Source organism: Setaria italica, chromosome IX, assembly GCF_000263155.2.
Source record: "Setaria italica strain Yugu1 chromosome IX, Setaria_italica_v2.0, whole genome shotgun sequence".
NCBI lineage: Eukaryota > Viridiplantae > Streptophyta > Magnoliopsida > Poales > Poaceae > Setaria > Setaria italica.
Genome location: NC_028458.1, coordinates 21,180,683 through 21,191,417, shown reverse-complemented (window position 1 = coordinate 21,191,417; position 10,735 = coordinate 21,180,683). Strand labels below are relative to the sequence as shown.

General features: G+C 44.2%; 1 protein-coding gene across 1 annotated transcript; it reads right to left on the bottom strand.

Moving 5' to 3' along the window:
* Positions 1-8,632: 8,632 nt before the first annotated feature.
* Positions 8,633-9,686, bottom strand: LOC111255727. Its single transcript, XM_022822747.1, has 2 exons — positions 9,388-9,686; positions 8,633-8,840 (listed from the first exon to the last, which is right to left on the bottom strand). The coding sequence occupies exons 1-2, from the start codon at positions 9,607-9,609 to the stop codon at positions 8,709-8,711; spliced, it is 354 nt and encodes a 117-aa protein (XP_022678482.1). The 5' UTR covers positions 9,610-9,686; the 3' UTR covers positions 8,633-8,708.
* Positions 9,687-10,735: the final 1,049 nt, after the last annotated feature.

The following is a 10,735-nucleotide window of genomic DNA, read 5'->3' as shown; positions in this document are numbered from 1 at the left end:
GGCCGTGGCGAGGCGGCGTGGGGGGTGGCAGCCGTGGTGAGGCGGCGTGGGGGGCGGCGGCCGTGGCGAGGCGGCGGTGGTGGAGGCCGGTGGTGGTGGCCGGCAGTGGTGGTTGCGGCTGGCGTTTTTGGTTTTTTTTTTCGAAAAATATGTTTGCCGAGTGTTTTTTTTCACTCGGCGAAAGCTTCGCCGAGTGCACGACATAAAACACTCGGCAAAGTTAACTTTGCCGACTCAAAATTTTCCGTGTGTCTCGGCAAACGTTTCGCCGAGTGTTTTTGAGCCTTCGCCGAGTGCCCCAGGCACTCAGCGAACTTTCTGTTTCCCGTAGTGGGGTGTACGTACGCCTGATTAGAAGTTGGGGAGGGAAAAAGAGAGGGGAAAGTTGGAGTTTGAGCTGCCAGTGACGACGGAGTGAGTGACACAGTTACGTAGGAAGAATAGAAAAGAGCGGGAGTAAAAAGTTGGTGCAATATCTGTCAGGAGATTAAAGCCTTTCCCGTTGCAGCTGTTCGGCTGAGATTGTTGCACAGTATCCTCTGCGTTGGCAGCGTCAGCGTGATCGATCGAGCAAAGAGATTCATGGGTCACATTGGATGTTTGAATATCAATTAGCAGAACTAAATATGAGCTAATTATAAAACTAGTTGCATAAGTCGTGGCTAATTTGCGAGATAAATCTATTAAGCCTAACTAATTCATAATTAGTACATATTTACTGTAGCATCGCATGAGCCAATCGTGAACTAATTAGATTTAATAGATTCATCTCATGAATTAGTCTTCATTTATATAATTAGTTTTATAATTAATCTATATTTAATACTTCAAATCGAATGTGACGGGACTAAGTCCCAGCTCCAAACGGAGCCTCAGATCCCCCATGACAGGTACTCGCATCAACGCACAGTCTTTGAGCAAGCAACACCCGAGAAAAAGAAGAAGATCATTTACGGTTACAGCTGATGTCACAGGTATACGAGCAGGTACTTGTGATGCTCCGTGAATCTGGAGTGCTATTAAGCTACCTACCTCGCCGCTATGGCGCTATCAACTAAAGTACCATCATTTTGTTTTTGTCCTCGAATAGCAAAGCTGGTTTAGAATTTTTTTTATTTTTAACCTTTTTCTAAATATAATTTTAAAAATATCGTCAGCGGAAGATTATAAGCGGCAGGTGACCCTTTTGCCCGCGCCAGACCGCCTAGCGCGGTAGAGGCTTCTGCCGCGTCACATGCACAAGCACGGCGGATCCCTGCCACGCTAGCGCGGCGCGACGCCGGGCCAAGTAGGCGTTGACGTGGGCAGGCGCTTGAATACTTGACACGGTATCCACTAAAGTCGAAGGTGGATTCCACGAGGGATGGCACCGATGTCTCGTTGTCTTTACGGATAATACCTAGGATACACTGCCCAAGGTACTTTGCTGTGCACTGGACGTGCACTCGCTTTGAATGTGAAGAACGACAAGTATGCGGTTGCACAATATTTGAAATCCTCCATTGTTTGGTGCTTGATATTAGCCGAGACCATACACGCCAATGGCATCCTTGCTTGCACATCACATTGTATCTTAAGTTCTTGTCGGAGTGAACTACGCTAAAAGGTCTATGTAACCTCACTGCGTAGTCAGCCAAGAAAAACTTCAGCTCCTCAAGACTTTTGAACTTCATTCCCTTCTTAATCACTGGACTCTCACTAAAGGGTATCCCTTCGGAATTCACCATACTAGATTCACATATGGCTTTATGGACCATAATGATGTCCTGATCATTGGGAACGGATGGCAGTTCGGCATCACGTTTCTTCAACAACCGCAACTTGTTCTGGGTGTAAGAAAAACATTCATCCATACGACCAATGCCTTCTACATCATGCACGGTTGCAGTGTCGAAATGCGGTCCATCCTCTTCCTCGTCCTCATTTTCATGCCCACCACTCTGAGATGGTGACTCCTCCTCTACCTCGACATCTACTACCCCATCTTTCTCAAATTCACTATCTTCGGAACCCATAGACATATCATCATCATCATCTATATTTGCTTCATCCCTCTCAAAAGTGTTATTGGGAAAATCATCATTGGCAATGGCCAAGTCAAAAGCAGATTCTGCTTCACCTAATACGTGTTGCAAAATTTCTGACTCCTGGGTACCATTACGATTTACTACCGGCACTTCGTCCCTCAAGACAACATTTAGGTCAGGCATACGAACAATTTCAACTATAATCTCCAAACATGCAACATTTGCTTTGTGAACTACATCCTTACAGTGCTTCCAATTTGAATCGGATGCCAAGTTCATGAGAATATAATGAACTCTAGCTTTCCCACAATCAAAATGATCTCTCAAACTCATCTCATCCACTCTAAATCCATACTTCCTCATTGCATGGTCAACTAAATCAGTAAAACTTGGAGGACCCTCGAAAAATTCAAATAACTCATTCATATTCTCTAACTCTCCATTTTGTTTCACAATACCACCATGAAAAAATCAAACCAAACGATCCATCTACAAAATACAAACACTTCACCATATCATGTACACTACACATTGCACATATTCGACATATCAACTGGACACATTCCACATATTGGACATATTGCAAACAAAAAAATGCACATATCATATACATTACATAATTGGATGAATATATACCTAAATCGAAGTATTCAACAAGTTCTACACATCAATATCGCGGGCAGAGACTCTATTACGTTTTAACTACGCATCATCTAACACATAACAACATTGCATTTCATTCAAAATTGAAATCATCAACCTAACCCTAGGTCACCTAAACATCCTCCGATCTACCAAATGCAACAGTAAAACATGGGAAAAAAGTAGGGGGATACCTTCCACACGATGCAGGGATCAATTTTCACAACTTTCCCCAAGCCGAATCGCCGAAGATTTAGGGATTTGGGGGAGGGGCGGTGGCCGGTGGTGTGGAGGAGTTCGGGTGCGGGTGTTCTGGAGGAAGAAGAAAGGAGGGAGGGAGGAAGGAAGGAGCCGACACCGTGTGTAGGAGGGGCGTTGCCGCGCCAAGCGGGCTGGCGCGGCACACACCTGCCCACGTTAGCGTCTACCTGGCCCGGCGCCGCGCCGCGCTAGTATGGCAAGGATCCACCGCGCTAGGCGGTCTGGCGTGGGCAAAAGGATCACCCGCCGCTAATAATCTTCCGCTGAGGTTATTTTTAAAATTATATTTAAAAAAGTTAAAAATAAAAAAAGTTAGGCAATCACCATCATGGCACTGTATAACCAGCCAGTGTCAGGCTGTCAGCAGCACTCTACGTGATAGATAAGTTATGTATTTTTAAAGCTCAGTTAAGCCCATGTACAACATTTTTTCTTTAACATTTTTGGCATCCATCAACATTTGTTGACATTATCAATATTTTCTAAAAAAAGTTTGGTTTAATTGTCACCAACTTTTCTTGACGTTGACCAACATTTTTTCTATATATACCAACATTTTCTTTAATTTTTTTACATTCACCAACATTACTAATCAACATTTTTCTGACATTTACCAACTTTTTTACGTTAAAAAAAGTTAAGATAGTTCATCTAAAATGTTAACTTTCAAAAAATACAACAAAACATAGTCATTTTGATAAATGTTGATTGAATTCAACATTTTTTTAAAAATGTTGAATTCAACATGGTTAAAATAATGGTGTATTATTCAAAACAAACTTGAATTCAAATTTTTCAAAAAAAATGTTGAAATAGTGTACTATAAATGTTGAAAAATGTATTAAAAATATTGAAATAGTATATTAAAATGTTGAATATTAAAATAAAAAATTTAAAGTATCAATTGGATCTCATTTTGTTGCATTAAATCCAAACATCAATGATCGTCAAACGGATTTCGAAATGGATCAACGACTTAAGAGAAAATTACGTTTCGACATTTACCAACTTTTTTACATTAAAAAATATTAAGATAGTTCATCTAAAATGTTGATTGAATTCAACATTTTTCAAAAAATATTGAATTATTTCAACATTTTTTAAAAAATGTTGAATTCAACATGGTTAAAATAATGGTGTATTATTCAAAACAAACTTGAATTCAAATTTTTCAAAAAAAATGTTGAAATAGTGTACTATAAATGTTGAAAAATGTATTAAAAATATTGAAATAGTATATTAAAATTTTGAATATTAAAATAAAAAATTTAAAGTATCATATTGGATCTCATTTTGTTGCATTAAATCCAAACATCAATGATCTTCAATCGGATTTCGAAATAGATCAACGACTTAGGGGCTGTTTGGATACGAGGTGCTAAACTTTAACAGTATCACATTAGATGTTTGAATGCTAATTAGGAGGAGTAAATATGAGCTAATTATAAAATTAATTGCAGAACCTTGTGCTAATTCGCGAGACGAATCTATTAAGCCTAATTAATCCATCATTAGCAAATGGTTACTGTAGCACCATATTGTCAAATCATGAACTAATTAGGCTTAATAGATTCGTCTCGTGAATTATACTCCATCTGTGCAATTAGTTTTGTAATTAACTTATGTTTAGTACTCCTAATTAGCATCCAAATATTCGATGTGATAGGTGTTAAACTTTAATAGGACGTTCCACCCCTTAATAGAAAAGTACGTTTCGAGTTCTGAACCCACACGAGATTCTCACGCAACCTCATCACTCATGTGATGACACATGTCCCTCCACCAGTACATAGCACTCCGCCAGGCACCGCCTATCCGTGAAAACCGCTTCGCGTCCGCACGGAAAAACCTTTTCTACTTTACCACTTCCAATTAAAATGCGCCACGTGTACTGTGCGGTGTATAATCTTCCGGAAGATGCATAAGATTTCCGACATACTGCCCTGATTCTACTTTTATTTTGAAAAAGACTTTTTTTAAAGGAAAACTCTATTAATTTTGTCCGTGTCAAAACATCCGCAAACTCCGCCGTTCTCGACACAGCTAGGAGGGAAGGGAAATCGTGCCAAGTTGAACGCTTGCACCACAAGGGTCTGATTGGTTCTGGGGTCGAAGTGGGTTAGGTTGAAGTCGATCCACTTCGCCCCATATTTGGTTCGAGAAGAGGTAGGTTGGAGCCGATCCAGATGGAGAATATTCCTAGTTGATCCGGGTTCATCCCATCCTAAAAAAGATGGAATCATCCCAACCCACTTCTTCTCCGTTTCTTCTCCGTTCGCCCAAGCCTGCCGCCGCTGTCCGCCCGACCCCACCGCCGCCTGCCCACCATCGGCCTGCCCTCCGCCCGCCTCGTGCCCTCCCGCAGCTCCAACTCCGGTGGCGCAACTCCCCCACGGCTCCAACGGGGCGACAGCGCAAGGATCTGGGGAGGCAGGGGCGGCGGCGCCGGTCGCCCTCCCCGCTCCGCCACCGCTGCCCGCCCGACCCCGTCACCGCCCTCCGTCGGCCAGCCATCCGCCGCCCCCTGCCCGCACCCCTCCCACCGGCCCGGCGCCCTCCCGCCACCGCCTGCCCGGCGGCGCAGCTCCGGCACCCCATGGCCCCGCACCCGCTGCAGAGACCGAGTGGCCGGGAGGCGGCGGCGGGGGCCGGCGCGGGAGTGCTAGCCGACGGTGGGGGTCGGCGCGGAGGCGGCCGGGGAGGAGCCACCGGCGGGGCTGGCGCGCTGGCGGCCGGGGAGTAGCGGGGGCGGCGCCAGGAGTGCTTGCGGGGAGGAGAGAAGGAAGAAGAGTAAAGGGAGGAAAAAAAAAGAAATAGAAAGAAGAGGATGACATGTGGGGCCCACAATTAACGGTGTTACAAGGACATCCATCCCAACCCTCACAACTTCTCCAACCAAATAAAAAACTGGGTCCAACCCATCCCTCTTCAACCCTCTCATCCAAACAAAAGATGGGTCGACTCCAACCCAGAAAAGTGGGTTGGCTCCAGCCAACCCACATGGTTCCAAAACCAAACGCACCCTAGTGGCCCAACCCGGGGCCGAAACCGCGAGCCGGCAAAGAAATGGACGATGAAAACGGCCTTCGCTTCCCTGTTCTTATTCTTGGGCTGGATGGTTTGGACCTTTTTGGGCCTGGAATCATCTTTCGCCTCTTGGGCTTGGGCCCGTCACAGACACTGATGCTGCTACGATCTTCATCTGAAAAATGGTTAATTCGCCTGCCTATCTTAAGAATATACTCCCTCCAGTCATTATGACTAGACGTTTCTTACAACAAAATACGGAGTACTACAAATAATTGCGGGATAATTTGGCTGTCCGAAACGTCAAATACTCCGTAACATTGACCAATGGTACTATATGTCTATATAGAAGTACCATCCGAAATAGCTCCATCATTTCTTCATGATTTAGGTGACTCAGGTTTGGCCGTTTGTTCTCACCTGGAGTTTTGAACAGAGTTAACTGCTGGCCTAAGAATGGGACAGCAGTTGACTGGACATTATGTTGCCCATGATCAATGGGCACATCTCTAACCGGGCTTGATCTCGACCTACACTTGTACTATAACAAGTGCTTCTCGACTTCTCGGGATAATAGGATTGGTCTTCTTTTTCCAAAGGATAATGGATTTGGTTCAATAGGAAATGCCCACGCATCTACACCTAGCCCGTCGAGGAAAGGCGCAACAATTGGGTTCACCAATTTTGTTTCTAGGAGACCAGGAGAACATTTGCTTTTCTTCCTCCTCAGTTTCTCTAGTGCGAGGAATAAATACAAGGATGGCTCATTTTATCCTTCATTCATCGCTAGGCTCTAGCCCTGCAACTGCGAGCAAGGATCCTCTGCCCCAGTCCCCTAGCGCCACCATATGGATCATGATCGGACTGATTAGTTGGTTGCTTAATAACCAACTAATAACTCGAGCCCGTGCCATCTTCTCTTGAAAAATCCTCTACTCGTATGTGTGCATGATGCTCCAGTCATGGCAATCTCTGTTTGCAACCAGACGTCGCTACTTTCACGAAGAACAGAGTTATCCTGCGACGGGTTGCGGAAAAGGGGGATGGCGCGACCCCTGCACCCCAGCCTCCACCTCGCCTGCCTCCATCTGTGGCCAGCGGCTCCAGCTGCCTCGCCGCGCCGCCCACCGCCCACCACTGCCCCTCAACCCCCGCCGTCGACCCTGCTCACCACCCTCCAAAGTCCAGCCGCCCGTTGCTCTGGTGGCGCCCTTGCCACCTCGCTGCACCGGCGGGCCGCGGCCCACCGCCGTGTAGCAGCCACCACCGCCCCAAGCCTCCTTTTCCAAGGTCCACCGGTGATATCCAACCCCGGACCCCTAACCCCCGCGCTAACCAGGTGGCACTCCTTCTCCGACAGCAGCGGCGCGACGACGACTAGTCGTGAGGTAGCTTAGGAGCACAACCCATCGTCTGATAGACTTTTCCTTTCAGGAATTATATGCTTTAGGAGAAAATTTTTGAAAAAAAGTTTATTTTCCATCAAAACATAATATGAAGCAGGTAGGTAAAGCGGAGCAGAATTGTACAACTCTTGATGTTCTTGCCGTTGGTCCATTAATGTAACTCCCGTACGATCTTAAAACTACTAGGAAAAACAATCTTCCGTCCCATGCATTACCGGTTACATTTTGACCTGATACTAAATATTAGTTTCGGACAAAATTTAGTAACCCCTGGAAGTCTTTTAGTAAAAGGTCCCTTCACAGGTTACTTTAAAAAAACATATCTAAGTAAATCACATGTACTATGTAGGTGAGATGATAAAGAAGGCTCGCGCTAGGCTTGATGTCGTAGGTTCGAATCCTATGCACCACGCACGCACACATATGTGACTTGTGATTTGTGATGTTGTGCATGTGTGCGAGCCTCGGGCTATTCAACAAATATTTTCTTTATTTTTTGAGCGTAATACTTTAGGACCCCTTTAGTACTGGGTAAATACCTTTAGTACTGACATAGTGAAACCGATACTAAAGGAGAGTCAGGACAGGTCGATTATCTAGTAATATAACCAGCCTAATCACGTGAACACCAAGACTAGAGAATTAATTAATTGCATAAAATGATTTTGAGATGCCCCTTGGGGCGAGGACCTGCGTATGCTCGATGCAGGCATGATGACGATCTAGTGGTGTCAGTGTAGTAGCGCATTCAAATGTTGATGTCGTTGATGATTGCCGTCATATAGGGATGGCGACGGGGTCTAGTCTTCAGTCTTCACCACATTGTCATGATCAACATCAGAGATGAAAGCGGTCGGATGTTGACGTGGTCGGAATAGATCCCTTATCACTTTCACTTTCACATTTTAATACAAAAATGAAATTGAAAGCGGGGAGGTCGGAAACGAAAACAAATTCATGAAATATCAAAAATGAACCAATTCGAGCGAAAGCATGTTGATAACAATCGGGATGCAGAAGGGAACGGGAACACCGACCGGTAGTCCGTAGAACCCGGTACAACAAGTCGACCAAATAGACATAAAATAATTACATAAGTAATTGTAAATATAATGATGGCATCAAGACAACATGTACAAAAACATAGGTTATGATTGCTAAAGTGCATAAGCAGCAACAATCCCATCCCATAGTGCCACATTCACGCAGACAGTTTAATAGTTCACCATGTCAACAAACCACAAGTACAAACAAAAGTCTCCATCTCAGACTCCCAGCCTCACTAGACAAGTACTGAACAACATAACACAAAGTCATGTCATAAGTCTTGGTTAAAAGCTACAGCCTACAGCTCATCGGCATCATCCATGATGTCAGGATCACTGTCCATGTCTTCTTCCTCCTTCTCCTCCTGAATCGAGTCTATCTGTTCCTCATTCTTCTCCTCAATCCAATCGATCTGTCTCTCACTCTTCTCCTACAAGTTTTGCCCAGCACATGAAAATTCTTAGTTACAGAGCTAAAAAATAGCAACTCATTGAATTTGCGTTATAAAGTTAAGGAAAACAACCTATTCTCAATATACCACCTAACTATAACTTCAGAAAAGATTTCTGATAGCTTTACACTAGTATACCTTCATTTTACATTGAAGAAGCTAATAGTTGTCTTTTGCATACGCCTATCATCATCAATCCAATGAATAGTCACACACATGTATCCTTTGTTTTGGCATGAGGTCTACATCCATGATTGCACTGAAGCAACACTGTATACTTTTCAGTTCTGCATACAAGGCTTCCTTTTCTTCCAAATATTTGTCCATTATTTCATTCCTAACAGTGACCCAGGACTTAATGGGAAAGTAGGACGGAGAGATTTTATAAAATCAACAAGATACTCATGCTCAACAATATTGAAAGGATATTCATGCATGGTTATTGCCAAATTTAATTTCCTCAAACTAACTTCTTGGTCATATTTGTAAGGCTAAACATGAGTAATTTTAGTGCCAGGGTCCTTACCAACTTGGTAAAGTGCTCCCAAACAGCCGAAGTGCATCTCCTTTTCCTCTTACCAGTAAGGTGAACAACATCATCCCCTTCCTCTTGATCTTCGTCATCCCCTTCAACATGAATCTGAACAACTTCTGGATTTGCAATTATAGCTGTAGTTTCATCAGTCTGCACATGTGGTGCTTGTGCGCCAACACCACTTCCAATGGTGTCCACATTTGCAGCTTCCATTGGCACAGAAGAACCCCTTCCAGATGGTGTTGGGCTTGGACTAGCACTAGCACTGGCACTTTGAGGTGCAGTCTTTTTACTCCTAGATCCTGCCAAGAGCAAAAAAAAAAAAATCATTGCTAAATCTGTGCCAAACTGACAAGTGCAACAGATTACCGATAATGAAACAATAATTGAATAGAATACTTACAACAAAATATAGACAACACATTACCAAACCAAAGCATGCTATTTTCATTTTGTACTCTAAATTGTACAAACTACAAATCTGGATGTACCTGTATTAAAAGCATGTGGTGGCGTCGAATGACCTAGAAGGTGGTGCATCTCTTGGTCTTATTGATCCTGCACTTTGCCTTAGATGCAGAATGAGAAGGACCTCCTCCGGTAGGGGGCACCAACATCTTTGGCTTCTCCGGGGCCATGCCGCCCTCGACCGGAAGGAGGCACTTCTTCGGGCAGCGGTGGTGGTTGTAGCAGGCGGGGGAGGGACGAGGGACGGAGGGGTTCTGGAGCGGAGGAGTGGAGGCGGCGGCTGAATAGGAGAGTTCGGGAGGGAATGAAGTGGAGGGGTCATAGTTAGCGGGAGCTTGAGAGAGTAGGATATTGACCCTAATTTTCTTGGGATGGGCCTTTGAATGTCCTGATGGGCTAGCTTTACTGCTTGACTGCTTGAGTGGACTAGAAAGAAAAAGAGGATATCCCGTATACGTAAAAATGGGATATCCTGACTAAATACGGGAAATACGAAAATGATCGGGATATCACCCGATTTCGTCCCGATTTCATATTTGATATCCCATATTTCGTATTTGATATAACATATTCCGCTTTTATCCGAAAATACGAAAACAAGCAAGTAAAATGTAGAAAAATGGATCGGGACAGGATGTGATCCATCCCGATCGTTTTCAACCAGACATGGCGTGGGTCACATGCTCCTGCGTTTCCTACGCATGTGAGGGAGCATAAAAATGCTAAAAAAAATACCACCAAATTTATTGTGCCGCCGCCGCATGCATCTACATCTATCCACATAATTAAAGTAATCGAAGCTCAAGATGTACATGGACTAACAAAAAAGTAATACCAGTATGGTATAGTCGGCAACCCTTACTCTTTTCAT

What these genes read in the sequence shown, in the direction of transcription:
- LOC111255727 (XM_022822747.1), bottom strand. Translation starts at nt 9,609, where the DNA reads ATGGAAGCTGCAAATGTGGACACCATTGGAAGTGGTGTTGGCGCACAA. An exon ending in GGGAGCACTTTACCAAGTTG is followed by an intron (nt 8,841 to 9,387) that starts GTAAGGACCCTG and finishes CAAAACTTGTAG; the next exon opens with GAGAAGAGTGAGAGACAGAT.